At 38.6% G+C, this 19119-nt stretch overlaps 1 protein-coding gene across 1 annotated transcript; it reads right to left on the reverse strand.

Annotated features, from left to right (window-relative positions):
* Positions 1-346: 346 nt before the first annotated feature.
* NTMT2 (N-terminal Xaa-Pro-Lys N-methyltransferase 2) lies at positions 347-18023 on the reverse strand. The gene is given in 5 exon segments (XM_060091287.1): positions 347-499; positions 501-625; positions 1383-1632; positions 7158-7333; positions 17870-18023. Coding segments are annotated over 5 exon segments (858 nt in total).
* Between the last annotated feature and the right edge of the window lie 1096 nt (positions 18024-19119).

Consider the following 19119-nt stretch of genomic DNA (forward strand, 5'->3'; position numbering starts at 1 on the left):
TCTAGGCTTTACCCCACCCACCCTAAACTACTCTATAATGCAAATCTTCGGAGACCAAGGCAGTTTAGATTTTGTGAACGTTGCTCTCTTTTCTGTTTTTTGTGTACACTTGTACAGTTTAGCAGTTTTTCCAGATGCCACTTTCCATTTCTCTTTTGGAAAATCCACAGAGTGTGTGCATGTACTTACATAATTAGTGGAAACATGTACATATTACATCAGTCATTTCCAAACATGCTGTAGTCCCTTCCCTTCACTCCTACGTGAATTACAAGGGGCACCTCAGAGGAGAACACCTCTTCCCAAAGCACTACTGTGCAGTGCAGCCGTTCACTCCCACTGCTGGTCAGGAGTGTCCATCGCTATGCAGTGCAAACATCCACACTGGGATGCACTGCTCTGGAAAGCCGTCCTGCTTCTCCTGGCCCAGCACCACCAGCCCACTCTTCCTAATGAGGCTCTGGAGGATGTCCATATCCCGAGTCACACAGATGGAAGACGTCAGACAGATGGAAGATGCAGCCCTCCCGAGCCACATTGTCCTTCAGTATGATGATGCCCTTTTCTTTCAGGGCATTTTGGCACCAGGAAAGAAATGCAAGAAGGTCTTTAATGGTCAGGTACCCTACAGGTGAGGCCAAGTAAAAGGGGGAACAGGAGGAAAGGGTGGGTGGGAAAGGAGGTGAGTAGGAAAGACGGACTGACCACAAGGCTACAAATCAGGAGCTCATTTGTTCACTCAGTCATGAATTATTTAATAGCCTGAATTGTTTTGCTGCAGGAGGCTTTGAGAATTTAGATAAGAGGACAGGTATCTTCTTTGAGGTGAATCAGTGTACGCTCTATAAAATAGATATTATCCTACCTAGTCTATCTACCTCCCAGGCACAAGATAAACTATTGCTCATCCCTTGGGTTCCCTCCATGTCCCCTGGACAGCCCAGCTCTGTCATCATTCCTCTGTGGCTCACACATACACACACACTCAGACCAAAATCCAATTCACTGCTGTCTCATTTCCTGGGAATTTAAATCTAAGAAAGTCTAGTTTTTCCAGTAAATGGGGATAGACTCTTTTTGTCCCCACTTTTAAAGTTTTTCAAATATTTAGGTTTCTTCTATGATTTAAGTTTGTCCAAAGGTACTCCATCCCTAAGGATGGGAATTGTCAAGCTTGTTCATGGGAGAAATCTGGAGGACCAGAGCTTTGGGGGAGTTCCCATGATACCTAAGGCTAGCTAACTGTTCTAAGCACAACTATAGCCAGACCTCCCTTTGAGTCCTTGTTCCGCCTCCACAAATCCTCCAATCAGCCCCAAGTGTTTTCTTCTTCTCTATCTGGAAAGGGGAGAATGGCAGATGCAATGCCATGCAGGACTAACCAGAGACCCACTGAATCCAGATGACATCGTATCTCCCCAGTGGGGGTGTGAATTCCTTCAGACTATAGCAGTGGTAGCTTTCTATCTTGTCCCCTCTGACCTGCAGGTAGTGCTGTGCCTCGAGGAGGAATGATTCCATCATGTCCACCAGTTCCACAGTGTTGAAAACCAGCAACAGGACATGCTTGCTGACCCTTCCTATCCCAGAGCCGCAATCCGGGGCACAGTCTGTCCCAGATCACCCAGGCCCCTGCAGAAAGGTACCTTGTGGAATACTTCAGGAACAGACACTCACCCTGAGTTTGGACCCTCAATTACCTCTTTAAATAAACTTTATTTGGGTCAATTTCATATAATTAAATGTACTATTTTAAGTATACCATTCAATGAGTTTGGACAAATGTATACAGGCATGTAAACACTACCACAATCAAGTTATAAAATATTCAATGACTTTTTTCAAAGAAAATCCAAACATGTCTAGTTTTTGCCTTCTTTATTTTATTCAAATATAGGTCTTTCAAAGAATTTCAAAATAGGATTTTAGAAAATAATGTCTTAAGTTTGAAAACTGGGTAATTTTCTCTAAGATAAATGGGGCTTTGAAAGCCCTATGAAAATAGAACTTTGTTAACTGTAAATTTGGGTCAAACCCACAGCTAAATGGACTTGTACCGTAGCTTATTGCCTTGTTAAAAAAAGAGAGAGCAAAGCAGTGAGAGTCTTTCAGAGTTTTAAAATTACTTTTCAAATTCATGCAATGAAAACATTTCAGTTCATACTGGGATGGATAACTGAAATTTTATTTTTTTCAGAACTGATTTTGGGGGCTCTGAATTATCTACTATTCTTGTGTGGAAGATAATTTTTAAGACTTGAGCTGAGGAAATGCAAACTGTTCCATTCTCAGGCCAGGATTTTACTTCAAACTCAGCCTCAATGGCACACAGCACATTCATGAGGATAAAAGGTGTTTGCAGCAAAGTCCCCTTGTCTCTTTTCATGCTAAAAATTGTTTTCTGCTTTTATACCAGAAGCTACATGATTTACTGGGCACAAAAGCCCTGAAATTTTTTTAAAGAAAATCTCTGCATTAAATTAACTGAGGGTGAAAGATGAATAGGGGGTAGAGATAGGAGGAAATCAGCCAATAAAAACTTTCTCAAACTTGCTTCTATAAAGTAATATACACATATACATATTTACATATATGTATGTGTACATGACCAATATATACCTATATGTATATGTGTATATATGTGTATGTGCATATATCCATATATATGTATATATATGGATATGTGTGTGTGTGTATATATATATATATGTATATAAGATTCAGCTGGTCTAAATTATTTGGTCACAGTTGGGATGGCTGCTGAATAGGTTTTGTGCTAGAAATTACAGTAACAAGATACTTGAAGTTGTCAATCAAGATCTTAAGGAGAAAGTCTACTCTTGATTTCTCAGGACCTAAGGGTTTTTTTAAAAAAAAAACATTGGCTAAGGATCAAAAGGTGAAGTTTAAGCAGAAGGAAACATCAGAAATGCTGCTTTCCAGTCCACTCAAAAGGCCTTCCTTACAGCAAGAACAAAGAAGAACAAAAAGTGAAGTAATTGTAGTTTCTTTTCAGAGGAAATAATAATAATCACGATTGATTGACTGCTTGTGTGTAGCAAGCTCTTTGCATCCAGAATAACTATAGTAATCAAAAAGCCCCACAAGATAATGATTATTCTCCAATTTGGAGATGAGGACCCTTAGACTTTTTTAATATCACCCAGCTAATGGCAGAACTAGAATTTGAACAGTGAACTGTGTGAATCCAAAGCCAGTTCTACCTTAGGGCTGTCACCTTGAGTGCCACAACTCTGATTCCCTTGGTAGTAGCTGTCTAACGTTATGTTGAAGAGAATTCTAAGGCTTCATTCAAACTTATCAGGAAGAGGTCTATGATTGATTAGTTATGTCTGCCTTGAGTATGGGAAGGGGAAGTGGTAGTGCATGTGCCATTTGTTTGCCATTCCTACTTACAATATGCTACATCCCTCATTCAGATATTATAATTTAAACTAAGCTAATTCATTAAAAGGTCTAGGCTAAAGTTTTATGTTATGAAGGTTATAAAAGTAGCATCTTTTAAATAAATTTATAACATAAACAAGATGGAGGGAAATATAGGGAAATTATTTTAAGCTATTGAAAATGACTTTAGTTGAAATCTGTGTGCTCAACTAGAGATTCTCATTATAATTTTTTCTTATCATTATTTGGCCCTAAAGCCTCTACTGATCATGTTGCTCACATTATTATAGCAAGTGGTTTTAAAAATTGAACCATGGGACAATAAAACAGAGACAACAGAGATCTATGCCAGAGGATTTAAAGAAGGTTATAATAGCTCAACTCTTTTTTCTCAATGAACAACTAACTATGAAGCTGTTCTGGTTAAAGTGAGGCAGGGCCTCACCCACTCAGCCTTCCTATCATTCTTCCAATAAGCCCTTGAAGGATCTCAGCACAACCCTGGAGTTTTAAAACCATTCATGTCTAATCTCCCTACTTTTTCAGACAAAGAAACTGGGGCCCAAAGAGGTGAAATATTTGCAATAGAACTTCCTTGAAAATGCGCATCCTCTGATGTGTATTTTTCACCAACTTAGACCTGTGATATCTGACCTCAGTTATCCTTGAAACAAGTTATTTACAAATACAAAATATGCCTTTCACTCAAATCCTGAGCACCTTAGCCCTTCGCCACTACTGCCTAGTTCTCTTCATTGCATATCACTCCACTTGGTTGGCACTACCTCTCATATCCCGGCACCACATTTATTCCTCTGTCTCTCATTCACATGCAGCACCTCTGAGAAGGGACATTTAAAGGCTGATCTTGGGAACAACATCTCTAGCCTCTTGGATATCATGGCTGCCCACTATTGCGATTGGATTGAAATTTGATGCTCTTCCATGAATGTGACCAGAACTACATACAATGTGTGATTTCAAAACAAGATGTTTTGTTATTTTCATTTATTATCTTATCTTCATATTTATGGATTCATATAAAATAGTGAAATATTCTTAGAAATTTCATTTTCATTTTGATTCTGCCTATGTATTTTGTTTTGAAGAATATTATTTTACCTTCTTTCCATTGGAGTCTAAAACTAAATGAGGGCTTCCCTGGTGGCACAGTGGTTGAGAGTCCACCTGCTGATGCAGGGGACATGGGTTTCGCCCCAGTCCGGGAAGATCCCACATGCCATGGAGCGGCTGGGCCTGTGAGCCATGGCCACTGAGCCTGCGCGTCTGGAGCCTGTGCTCCACAATGGGAGAGGCCACAGCAGTGAAAGGCCCGTGTACCGCAAAAAAAAAAAAAAAAAAAAAAAAAACTAAAATGAAAGTGCTAAATGCCACTTTAAAAAAACCATGAAATACAAGTTAGCCCCAAATTTTTTAGTCATCCAATCTCTGAGAAATGTCAAGAGATAAATATCATCAAATACCAATTACTTTTTATAAATCTCTACTTTCCCCAATAGAAAGCTAGAAGTAAGGAATGTTATCAGCTATGCTGTTGACATCATCTTGGTATCATTTGTTTATTTGCTAAAGTAAGCACATTTGCAACAAGTTTAAACACCTTTTCCCACTGTCTCATGTCACTAAGTGTTGAAAGGAAAGAAAAACTTTAAATTAAACAATCTGTCTTTTCCCAGTTGACACAAGGATAAATCATGTCAGATACTCATATTCCCTAACTCCTTGTATCTTGACCTGGATACTAATTTAGCATATTATTAAGGTCAAAGTACCAAAATATCATTTCTTTAAAAAGACTGTGTTTGTACTTAGTTAGAGGTCACAGCTTCACAATGAGCCTAGTCTACTAAGAAGGACTCCTTATATTTGTTTGAAAAGAGCAGGCTGCTCTTTTCCAACATAAATATGCAAGCACAAGGCTGTTTCCTTTCCCGGGTCCATGGGCGTGTGTATGGGCTCTGTCTGACCAGCATCCCTGTGGTCAGCTTGGCATTCCACATGGAGTGACAAGACAGCTGGATTACTAACTAAGCTTCTGAAATGCATTGGGATCAAAGTCAGCCTCACCATGAGGCGAGCAGGAGGGATTGCTCTTGGCCAGACTGGAGGAGAGTTGAGGTCTGTGGTCCACACACACACACACACACACACACACAAAGCAGGGATTTTTCTGCTTCATGAGACAAATGGAAAAAATATGTCGTGGATAAGAGCAGGGAGTTTGGTGTCAGACAGACCTTGCCAGGCGTTAAGTCCCAGCTCTGTCTCTTACCAACTGTGTAACCTTGAAAACTTACTTAACCTCTCCAAGCCTCAGTTTCCACAACTGTGAAAATAAGAAATGATAATAGTACTTACTTCACAGAATTGTTATGAAGAGTAAATAAGACAGTGCTTCTAAAGTGCTTATCAGAGTGACTGACTATCTCAGAAAAAGTGCTCAGTGAAATCAGTCAGCAACACTCATTTAAAAATATTCCAGGTTAACCTGACCTAGAAATAGCCCCAGCCAACATCTCTAGCTCCATAGTCCTTTATGGCCACAGCTGATGTCCACTTTGGCCCAATGGGTGCTCCATCCTGATCCTTTTTTCTATACTCAGGCAAAGGGTGCTCCAGGGAAGCTGGATGTGAAGTGAACCTCACCTCAACACTAGGGATATTATTACTGTTATGCTTCTAAATAGGTTGACAACATAACCCCCAATATTCATAATATTCTTAATGTTTCCTTCATTAGAATAAAATGGACACCAAATTTCAAACGAATGACTTCATAGAGAATTGGAACAAAACCTATTTGCTGGGTAGGACTTTGTTCTCAGTAGAACCAACAACAGCTTTATTGTGCGGGTTAAGTCTATTCTAACAACTGAATGAAGCTCCTTAAAATATAATGAATGCATTTTATGAAAGCTTGTTATTAGTAGTAGTAGCAATACATTAGATTTATTGGGCAATAATTATGTGCACTAAAGTAAGCACTTGACTTATATTATCTCGTTTGAGCTTCACATTATCCTATGAGGTGAGTTCTGTGGTTATGCCCTAGTCACAGGTGAAAAATTGAGGTTTAAGAGCATTTAAGGAATAAGCCCAAGGTTGCTTATACAGTAAGAAGAACTGTAATGACTCTAGAGCCCAAGATTTTGGCCCCTACAGTATATGATCCATCTTCATATGGCGTGGAAGTAAGGAAGTGGAGTTTCACCCAACACCAAGTCTACAAAGGGATCACATTCTTTCAAGGCAATGTCTCAACTATGTATAGAATAATATAAAGAGATTCTACTATACTTACCACTTTTAGACTGAACATAAGCTTGCATTTCCTTACAACATTGAATTTTTATTACAGGGACTCAAAAAATCACCCCCAAATCCAAAATGGCATGATCTCTCATCAATCATCTGGGTATCAACTGTTTATCTATGAGACTCTGAAAGAGAAGTCTTCTTAATCCACTAATTGTAATATTAACACTGCTAGTTCACCTTCCCCTGTAGCATAAGAAATTAGCTGGTGCTAGGAGGGTGAAATGCCAAGTGGGACAAAGCAGTCATTTAATGTGACCTATCCTTTCTGAACATCTTAAAACAGGCTTTCACACTAAACTCTTGGCTGAGCCATAGGGCTTTAATATAACTTAAGCAACAACACAGAAGCATGTGAGCTCAATGTTTGCAAGGACTTTGCCTCCTCATCAAACTGCAGTTGGATAACTCACCCCAACAAATTTCCTAAGAAATTCCCAAGAGGCCTGGATATCTGGGTTGGACAGTTCAATGAAATTTCCCATCATACCTTCTTCTGTAGCTGGTACTTCTTGGTAGAAGAGTTTAGCTCTGGCATAGAACTGCATCTCACCATTGATGACTTGACTTGTTAAAGCACACAATTTCACTGCAAATGAAATATTATTAATATTTATCAGTATTTAAATGGCAGAACAAGTTTATTCTTATCATGCATTGAATTTCCTCTTAGAAGCCTGCAAATTTGTGCTGTGGAAGAAAGGGTATTAGTTTGATGTCAGAAGATCTGGGTTTGAGTTCTGGCTCAGTGACTTACTTGCTATGTAACCTTGGGTAAAGTTCTTAACTCCTATGATCTTCAGGTATCTCATGCATAAATCACAATCATGTGGCATTTTCATGATTTAATAACACTAGAGTTTAATTTTAAAAATAGCTTGTCACTGTATTAAAAAAAGCTGAACAGTGTTTGCTACAGTAGAATAAATAATATCGCAAGCTTCAAAGTAACTTTTACCTTTGACCTCCAAATATTTTATGAGAATTTAATCACTAATCTTTACTTCTAATCACGAGGTAGATTACACATAGCTATTTTTTCATCTCTTTTTTTTTATGCAACTCATACCCAAATATCTCTTTGTACCAACATTACAGAAAATGTGCTTGAGCTCTATCTTCTGAAAATAAAATAATAAAAAGAAATATAATATTTATTGAGCAACTATTCTGTACCAGGTAGTGTACTAGGCATATTCACATATACTATGTCATTTCATTATTTCAGGTATTTTAAGACATTTATTTTTAGAAAAACATGTGTTTTACTTCTGAGGGGTAAATGAGTATGCATTTAAGTGTGTTTTTTAAACCAAAAGGCACACTTGCAGATATAAAATATTTTCATTAGAGGATATTCAGAAGGAAATGATAGAAAGTGAGATAAAAGGGAGAAACTTATGGTTCAAGATTGTAGGCTGAAAACATGCATTTGTCCTCCCTGCTCCCCAGTATTCCCCAAGAATTGCTTTAATAAACTCAATCCTTAACAGTGTAGAAAATGAGAAGGGGCCACCAATGGATTCATGATTTCAACAAATTTCTGAAAGACAAAAACAGATAAAGTAGATGGAACAGAGCTAAAGAATTTACAGCTCGGGATAGTTGCAAAAGGAAGTAAGAGTTAATAAAAAAAAAAAATCTGTCTACAGGCCAACTGGTGAGGTGACCAATGCACTCCCCACAAAAGTGACAAGCAGCACAGCTATAATCCTAGGGAGGGTAAATATGTCTCTTCTCTAAAAAAAAGGGAAAAAAATTAATTAAGTGCCTTAGGAGAAAAAGACCAGTTAGTGTTGGAATCCTAGAACACTACTCATTCTAGCATATAGAGGATTCCAAGTACCTCATTTGCTCATACTCAGAGTCTGGCAAGATCTACCAGCAAATGTAGAGCTTCTTGTCATCCTTTCTATTCAGTGGAGAAGTATATAACAGAGGAAACCTTCTCCATTACCTAAAATCATTGCCCCTGTCCTTCATTTCTAACTATGGATAAACAATGATTTCCAAACACATGGGGGTAAAATGGCAGTCTGAAAAACAAAGAAAGATACAGATAGACAATCAAAACTGACCCCAAAGGAAATAGAAATAATCCAGGAAATGAATGAGAATTTAAACCAAAACTAAACAAAAACTTACATCCTTGAAGAGGTATAAGAACAGGTGTATCCATAAATTGAAGATGTCAAGAAAATGATAATTTAAAGAATAATAAAGAATTCTTAGAAATTAAAATTTTGATTACCAAACACTTTGGAATATAACGTTGAGTAAATTATCAGGACATAAAGGAAAAGATAGATATGGAAAATAGAAGTAAAAAGATTAGAGCTATAAAGACTTAATTCATGTACTCCCCTGGTGGCGCAGTGGTTAAGAATCCACCTGCCAATGCAGGGGACACGGGTTTGAGCCCGGTCCGGGAAGATCCCACATGCCATGGAGCAACTAAGCCTGTGTGCCACAACTACTGAGCCTGTGCTCTAGAGCCCGTGAGCCACAACTACTGAGCCCGCGCACTACAGCTACTGAAGCCTGCACGCCTACAGCCTGTGCTCCGCAATAAGAGAAGCCACCACAATGAGAAGCCTGCGCACCGCAACAAAGAGTAGCCCCCACTCACCGCAACTAGAGAAAGCCCGCGCACAGCAATGAAAACCCAGCAGAGCCAAAAATAAATAAATAAATAAATAAATAAATAAATAAATAAAAGTTGTATGAGTTGAAAGTGCTAAGTACATTCCATCAGTGCTCAGAATTCAATGAAAAGAATGAGCTATGATCAAAAAGAAAATTTGAAAAATATTTTTTAAAAAAAGACAATTCAGAAGACCCAACATCAAGCTAATTAGGAGTCTCAAAAACAGAAAATGGAGGGAAGAAAATTATTACAGAAATAATAGAAAACAATTTCCTAGAGCTGAAAGAGACTATAAGGTCCAAAAGTACTGAGCAGTATGGATTTAAAAATGCTAATAATTAAATAAAAGTCACATTTATACATATCCTTAGGAAATTTCAAATCACAAAGAGTAATGAGAAGATCATTAAGTTATTTAGAGGGAAAAAGTTTGTTGACCTTCAAGTAGGGTTGCCAGATTTAGCAAATAAAAATACAGGACACACAATTAGTTTTGAATTTTAGATAATCAATGGATAATCTATTAGTATAAATACACTTGAAATATCACACATTGCATGGGACATACTTATACTAAAAAATTGTTCATTGATTATCTTAAATTTAAATTTAGCCGGCTTTTTATATTTTATCTGGCAACCCTATGTTCAAAGAACTAGCATCAGGCTTAGAATCAGATCTCATCAGAAACCCTGGAAAACAGTGGAGCAGTGTCATCAATATTCTGAGGGAAAATTATTTTGAGGCTAAAATTTGTTACCATTCAAATGGTGAAAGAATATTTACCTCCCATGGATTCATCCTTCAGAAGTTTTTTGAAGCTATATTCCAGCCCAATGAGGGTTAAAATCAAGAGAAGATATACAATGAAAGACAATGAAATTAACCCAGGAATCCAATGAAAAGAAATCCCAAAATGACAGATACTAACAGATCTAGAAAGAAATCAGCTTATATTACAACAGAAAACATAGGCTTTAAAAAAATATCTTCAGGAAGTAGAATGAACTGGATTCTGGGTAATAGATAGTAGGTAAGAAGTAAGGAGACATAGTGATATTCTTAGGAAGACATTTTTAACCTCAATCAACAAAAATAAAAGACAGTTGAAAATTCTAAGTAAAATATACAACAGTATAAAAATGTTACAATCAGGATATGATGCAAACCAAAATATGACATAATTTTATGTAGAAGGAGTATAAGAAAAGACAATCTATTTAACCTTAACTAGGAACATTTTTCTTCAGGTAAACAAAGATTGTGACATTGGACTAATGCACTACCTGGCTTTGAATTGAACAATGGTTACATAATCCCAAATTTTGATTCTAAAAGTTAAAAATCCAATAAACACTACTACTATCCATTTTAGTATGCTTCATCTGTGGAGCTAAATCAGTATTTCCCAACTTGAAAACACTGGATGTGGCCAACATTTGGACCCTTGAATGATCATGAATTTGCTTAAAGGGGTATAGGAATCAGTTCCCATGTACTTTATTTTCTAGAGACTAACAATGTTATATACTATATCTCCCATATATATTAACCAACAATAGATTGTCATTTTAAAAATACAAATCTTTTAGAACTATTAATAATATATAGATTTTTTGACATTTTATACTCAAGTTAGTTGCTGATTGAGAAAATAAAACATTAAAAGGAGCACCCTTATGTTCAAAAACATTGGAAGCCACTGACCTACACCAGTCCCCCTTCCCTAGTACTTGGTAAAGTGTTGTGTAATCAGGTAGCTCAAGAAATGCTGATAATTTCAACAGGGACGACAAAAATTAATCTTCGCCATGCCAAAAACATGACTGTTCCAAATTCTTCTGTATGTCTCAGAAAAGCAGGCTAGGAAATCACAGCTTACAAAGTCTTCCCAGAGTTGAATGCTTCTTGGGATCACAGGCAAGCCACAGCCCAGTACTCTCTCACTGATCCAACCAAAGCAGCAAAACAGCCACACTCATCATCACCTGGTTAAGTCAACAAGTTGGTGGAGTTTATTAAAACCCTTAATCTGGAAATGGGAATGGTCCATTATGCCAGCAACATTTAGACTACAAGTGAATGCCAAGCTCAGCAGGGGTCAGACTCAATAGGTAAGTTTTTATGGTAATGGGTTTGTCACCTAATTGACAGGAACATTTCACTAAAAAGATATATGAGGTGTAATGGCCAGCCCCAGGTTCTCCCTTCTTGATAGCTCCTGCAATGGTGCCAGTTGATTCAGATAAGGTTATCAGTCATCAGCCTGTGCCTTTTTATTATAGAAATACATCTAGTGTCTTATTCTTGCATGATTGCAATGTTTTTGTGAAACTTGGGGTAGTCTAAGACAGAGGCTAGACACTCTATTAGTTCTTGATATAATATGGTACTTATTTCTTGACTTACATTATGAGTTGAACTCCCAAGGACCTTCCAATGGCTTACTTGTTACAAAAATAAAAATAAAGTACATGTGAATTTGCCCTGAAGAAGAATAAAGATCTCATGAACTCTCTAAGAAAAATTTTGTTGAGAGATAAGTGTCTATGTTTGCTGAGTACCTTTTCCCTTTTCTCTTTTTAATAGTTGGATATAACTATGTTAGACTTTATTCCAAACGTTAGACCTGTTTGTCAACTGAAAATTGACCTGGGAGTCTTCAGAGGATACGTAGGCTAGATTTAAATGGTAAGTTTGAAATGATCGGAGATAGAATATTGAATCAAATTAGTCTATAAGAGAAAAGAAAGTCCAACTAGAAGATGCCCTTATGAAGTGTAAGATCTCCCATAAAAGAGGTTTGTAGGTGATGACTTCTCATTTTAGCCATTAAAGAAGTAATGGTAAAAATTTAAGGAAGGAAGAAAGAAGTGAGGGAGGGAGGGAGGAAGGGAGGATGGAAAGAAGGAAGGGAGGAAGGAAGGAAAATGTACCTGGGCACAATGGAATATTACTCAGCCGTAAAAGGAAGAAAATCCTGCTATTTGTGACAACATGGATGGACCTTGTGGGCATTATACTAGGTGAAATAAATCAGAGAAAGATAAATAATGTATGATCTTACTTACATATGGAATCTAAAAAAAACCAAAGTCATACATGTGTTTTCACCAACAGGAAAGGGTAGGAAGTGGGATTTTATCAACGTTCCTGGTAAAATCCAAGGGTCTGTGTGTGCCAGAATGCTAGAAAGTCATCATTAACAAGTCTCAGAATTACCCTGAGAGGTCCTCTAGGTTTTATTTCTTCCCTGCATGCTTTAGGTGTCTGGTGTTTCTTGCCTCTAAAATAATGCACTGCCTACCCTGAAAGTTTTAGTGGGTTTTTTTCTTTTCAACTGAGAGCTATTTCAGTGTTCCCTAAATTCTTTTCAGCCTTCAACACAAATAACATAAGCAGAGGTGGAAAAGGAGGGAAAATACACTTTCCCCTCTTTAGCAAGAATGTACTCAAGCTCCCGCCACACATCACATCCCCTGCCCACTTGGCTGAGTGTCTTCCTAACTCTCTATTCCAATTTTAGTTGGACAGTGGGTCTACCTGACCCACTGTCAAATTTGGAATGGTCAGAATTCAGGTGAAGATACTGGGGACAGATTTTTCATGGTGAGAGTTTGCATCAGAAGAGTCAGAAGCTGATTCAGCAGTCACCACGCCTCCTCTGCACCTCTGCAGCATCCTGCAGTGGTCTCCATCACGATTTCCACATTCCACAAAAATTATCTCTGTGGGTCTCTCTCCTACACTAAACTCTCAGGATAAAGCTCTATTTTATTTTCCTTGTAATCTTGGGACTTACAATTACACTTAACACATAGCAGGCCTCCTTTAAATGTTCACTGAATAAAGGAATATTGTCTTGCTTTTTGTTCTTTGAATAATACACAGGTTCAGCAAAGTAGTGAATGGCTATAAGGAAAAACCAGCATAATCACAAATAAGTCACACTTTTTGCAGTTTACGAAAAACGATAGGAGGATATATCTTCTCTCCTAATTAGGCATACCCAAATAATAAAAAATATTAACTATCACTGATCAAATATGTATATATGTGCTACATATGCTAAGCATTTATATCTAACTGAATATGTAAGATAAATGTGATTATCTGCAGAAGAAAACAGGGCATCAAGAGGTTAACTAAACTGCCAGTGAGTGACACAACTGTGATTTAAACCTAGGTCTATTTAAATCCAAAACTCATACTTCATCCATCTAACACAGTGTATCTGAAAGTCTGCTAAATAAAGGGAAATTATCTGGTTCTTCATTTCTCTAAAGTGAAAAAATGATCTTACAGCATTTGCACTGCAAAGGTAACAATAAACATTTGGAAAATGTATCACTGTACAAAAAGTTGTGCAGCAATGCCTACCACAGGCATGAAATCAATTTGAAAAACGCCAAGAGTTGTATGCTGAGTTTCATTTGGAAGTTCCAAGTGTATTATAGGAAATGTTTTTATTAACTCTAGTTTTTAATTGCGATGGCAAAGGCATGGCCATTGTTCTCAATTTCCTCCTCAGAGCCTAATTCTCTAAAAAGGGGTAAGTGAAGGGGGGTTGGTTACTAACCATTAGTGGGTACCTCCTATGTTCCAGGCATTATGCTAGGCACTCTCACTCATGTCATCTCTTCACACTCTGATCCTCACAACGACACTACAAAACTGGGATTATAATCATCATTTTACAGGTAAGTAATGAGAAAATCAGAAAGATTTAGTAACTTACTCAATATTACACAGAAATGAAGCGTCACAGCCAAGCCCTAACCCAAACCTATTTAAATGCAAAGTCTTAAGTCAGAAAGAGAAAAGCAAATACCGTATGCTAACACATATACATGGAATCTAAAAATAAAAGCGGTTTTGAAGAACCTAGGTGCAGGACAGGAATAAAGATGCAGACGTAGTGAATGAACTTCAGGACACAGGGAGGGGGAAGGGTAAGCTGAGACGAAGTGAGACAGTGGCATGGACATATATACACTACCTAGAGGGGTGGGATGGGGGGGTGGGAGAGAGATGCAAGAGGGAGGGGATATGGGGATATATGTATACGTATAGCTGATTCACTTTGTTATACAGCAGAAACTAACACACCGTTGTAATGCAATTATACTCCAATAAAGATGTTAAAAATAAACAAACAAACAAACAAGTAAATAAATGCAAAGCCTTTGTTCCTTTTGCTAAACCACGTGGAACTATTGTTCTAAATGTGAAGTTAAACTAAGCCTTTAACAATGTCCAGGAGTAATAGATTCTTGCTCAATATATAATTAATAAATATTCGCTGATTTCTATGTACTAGAAATATGCTGTGGATAGTGCTAGAAGAATTACTGAGGAGTAATTATATGAACATCTCCAGTTGGGCTATATATAGGCCCCTGCATGCACTGGTCTACAAACTGGAGATTTATATGAATTGTTTTCCTATTCTACTTCTGATTTGTTCACAAACAGCCACCTTTGGAAAATTCATTCACTCCAAGCCTCCAACTGAATTTGGGCTGGTAAAACTAGATTATATGAACCTACTCACTGGCTGCCCATCTTGTTGATTATCTCAGTAGAAAGCCAGTGCTCCTCATAGACTATGTTTTGTATTCCTGTCAATTCAAAAAAACGTGGTAAAACTTATATTGCGCCTCTCATTTGTCAAGTTGCCATTTACATTGGGAGGCAAGCATGATTTTGTGGTTAAGAAAGACAGACCATGGAGCTAGACTGCCTGGATTCTAATCCTGCTCTACACTCGCTACCACATGCTCTTTGGCAAGTTACTTACTTCCTCTGTTCCTCAGATATAGGCTGGAGAAAATAACGGCACCACATAATAGAGATGTTGTGAGGATTAACTGAGATAATATATGTAAACCACTGAGAATAGTAATAAGCTTGTTCCCATTTCTTTGTGAAGACCTGTTGTATTCAATGACATAGCTAAGTTCTCCATTGGAGATTTTGAATATGCATGCTCTTACTTCTCCATGAATCACTGAGGCTAGCCGGGGATATTTCAGCAAATGTCCCCATGACTGAATGTCACTGCACAGTGTGCTGGTGTGAGCCTGGCTGCCTAACACAGGCAGTTGGAGGGAGGAAGGAAGGAAAGAAGGAATCAAAGAGTCCGGTGAGCCACTGTTCTTCCCATAACTACCCCAAACAACAAACTCTCTGTGCAGACTCTACAGTAGGGTTCCCCAACCTTTTTTTTTTTTTTTCTGTACGCGGGCCTCTTACTGCTGTGGCCTCTCCCGTTGCAGAGAACAGGCTCCGGACACACAGGCTCCGCGGCCATGGCTCGCGGGCCCAGCCGCTCCGCGGCATGTGGGATCTTCCGGGATCGGGGCACGAACCCGTGTCCCCTGCATCGGCAGGCGGACTCTCAACCACTGCGCCACCAGGGAAGCCCTTCCCCAACCTTTTTAAAGAAGGGCTTTATTTTCATTTCTATGAAGTCTTGAAATCACCAGGAGGAGGGGAAGCCAACTCTAAAACACTTCAGTGGGGCTGGGTTTTATTTCCAAACTGAAAAGACTAATATCCACGGCAGCCTGAAAACTCCCATATAGCAAATTAAGCTTATCCTCTTCGGTAATGCCTGTTCTAAGGAAGGCTACGTGGTGACTTTAAAAGAGATCTGACTCTAAGGAAGGAGATAAAAAGCTAATGCTTACTGAACGTTGGCTAGTTTCACATATATAATTGCACTGAATCCTCCAACAGCCCCACAGTTTTGAGGAAAATGATGCTCAGAGACTTTAGTAACTTGCAGAGGTGATTTTCTCTACCACTAGCAGTGCTAGAATTTGGACTCAGGACATTGGTAACCTGCAATTAATTATTAGTAAGGGGCCCTTAATTTGTCTAATAAATATTTATTGGGGTCTTTCAATTCATCTTTAGCTACTTTCAGAGATGAGTTTCTTTTCTAATAATTATTTTTAAAATTTGGCAGTCATCTGCCCCTTAGTGAACCTCTCATAAGTTATTGTAATTAATATCTTTCTCCAGACTAATGCAACATGAGCCAACAAGCTACTGTTATTGAGGTGTGGCCCAAAGAGCGTCTCCAGAAAAGCAATGCTCTGACAATATGTGGAGTGGTCAGAACGTCATCACCTTCCAAATAGACTGCTCTAATTTTTCCATTTGAATACAAATGAGGTGTACACTATGTCCTAAAAGAATTACTCATGTGTAGTGCTATCTACCAGAAAGAGCCCTGGTCTTGGGTTCTTGCTTTGGTATCTAGATGAGACCTATCTAGATTAGATCTCACCATCTTTGAATTTTCTTTTCCTCACTTGAAAAAATAAGATAGGGGGCGAGAGTGAGAAGGTGGGTGGAAAAATAATAATACCCTATTTATCACATAGCATGGTTGTGAGGATCAAATAGAGTCAAGAATGAGAAATTTTTATAAGAAATACATATAAATATAAGATGAAAGTATTTGTATGTCTAGAGTTAAAGATTCCCTTCAGAAATGGACTTATAGAAAGAGACTTTGGTAAGCTGCTAACATAGTTTTGAATGCAATACAAAGAATTATGTAGCTCCTTTCACGTCTGGAAACCCTGGCCACATCAAGTGTACAATGGGGCTTTCAGCAAGCTTAACAAAGCAGACTGGGGTTGATACACACTGTTCCTGCTTTCATGGGGGGGAAATATAAATCAAAGGGAGATACTTTACTCCTTAATCGCAAGTTATTTCCTCTTCAGTGTTGTTAAGAGTGCCCTGAAGTAACCATTTTCACAGAGGCTGAGAAAAGTGGTGTAGACAAACCAGATAAGCTTTTTATTGCCCTATTGTCCAATTCCCTGAAAACTAGAGGAAATAACTAAAATGGAGACAGACTACAGCCCAGTTTTTTTCTTAATATTCAAAGACCAAACTAAAATCTGCTCCTTTTAAGCTCTTGGACTATTATCGTAATTTAGAAAGGTCAGAAAGGATTATGTGGAGTGTGTGCTCATGCATACAAACACACACACACACTCACACACAGCCACACACACCAACAACCTTGATCTATTATTGTTTAGCCTTTTTAAAAAATTCTTTGTTGATATGCTTCTGTATTAATATTCTCATCTTTGAGTTACCTAATTTGCCCATCTCTAAATTTTTGCAAATATTAAAAATGTCCTTCCAAACTCAAGAAATTAATTTCTATAATCCTGACACTCAGGCAACCAACACCCAGAGAAGCAAGTTACCCATGTCTGAGGTGCATGGAAGTCCCAAAATAGAGGCTTGCCCTGCCAGGCAATACTTGATCTTTGCACTTTCCATAAAAGAATGCCATTGAAACATTTAAGCCCACTGACATTGGTTGTTGTGTCCTTTTTATCTGAAAAGTGTCCTTGTTCTAATTCCTTTTGCAAAAGCCCCACAATCTCACACAGTTGCTCCAGTCATTTCTTGTCCCTTATCTAGTTGCTCTGACTCACTTACCCAGGGGAATATTTTCCAGCAGGTAGAGATAGCTGTGAAAGAAGTCATTGCAAATGGCTTTGTGAAGAATAAAGGACATGCTATGCCGACTGAGTTCATCATTGGTCTTCTGCCTGTGGGATCTGAAGGCAAAGTGGGCTCCCAGGTAGGCCATGGTGAAAGGGGATAATAGTTATCCCTACAGAAGAAGGAAGCTTGCCTGGCTGTTTCTTTGAATTAACTTTCTCTTCCTACACGAACTTGAAACTGTCGTTTTAAACCAGCCCCTGTCCATCTGTATCAGGAGAGGTGTCACGGGGTTTGGGGGGAGGGGCGGCAGACACGGGGAGGTCAGACACTTGGCACATCTACCGTCTGATTGCTTGGCTGACACCACTCCAAGCCAACAGGTGCTAACTAAAGATGAAAACAGGCTGAGTGAGACCCTGCTTCATCCAGGAAAAAGCACACCTCCCTCCTTTAGCTGCCACTTCAAACAGGCAGGAGCACAGCTGGCTAACACCCTGAATACTTGCTTTAATTTGATTCCTAAATTGGAATAGCCTAATTTCCATTTCAAAGAGTTGTGAATATTTTGCATGAGATCCAGTTCCCTATTTTCCATCACTCCTCCTGGAATGCCATATCCTCAAGTTACAAGGACCCTTCAAAGTCATCTTAGCTACCCACACTTCTTTCATCAGTACAGTTTTGCCCAAATCATTTCATAGAGATGGACGTGTGTTTCCCAGTTTTAAGGATCTTCAAGAGACACAATTATATGAAAGCCTGTTCTGATGTTAAATACCCTTCTCTGTCACCAAACTCTTCCATCTAGCTTGCTCTAAACAATACCTAGTAGTGTAAGCCTGTTTCTTCCTCTCTGCCTATAATGGATATGATTTTCCTCATAAGTACTCATTTGATTTCTGTACTGGGTATCTTCTGATTGTCCCTCCAGGTCTGCTCTCCACTCTTCCCACATTACTGTGTGCAACTGGAGACTGGACTATATTGACAACATCAGTGAACTTCCTTGCCTTCTGGCTTCTGGTTGAGTTCTGCCAATGGGTAGTGCCAGCAGGAGGCTGGAGGAGAGTGATTCAATGTACTTATTCCCCTGGCACATTCCCTGCAGAGATGCCATAGGCTGACTGCTTCCTATGGTGAAAAGTCATAGCTCCTGTCCAGGGGTCTTCTCATACAAATATCCTCTCCTAGTTCTGATATCTGCTCCCTCCTCATGCTGCTTCAGGCCTCGGGGGAGTGAT

This window comes from Mesoplodon densirostris, chromosome 2 (assembly GCF_025265405.1).
Source record: "Mesoplodon densirostris isolate mMesDen1 chromosome 2, mMesDen1 primary haplotype, whole genome shotgun sequence".
NCBI lineage: Eukaryota > Metazoa > Chordata > Mammalia > Artiodactyla > Ziphiidae > Mesoplodon > Mesoplodon densirostris.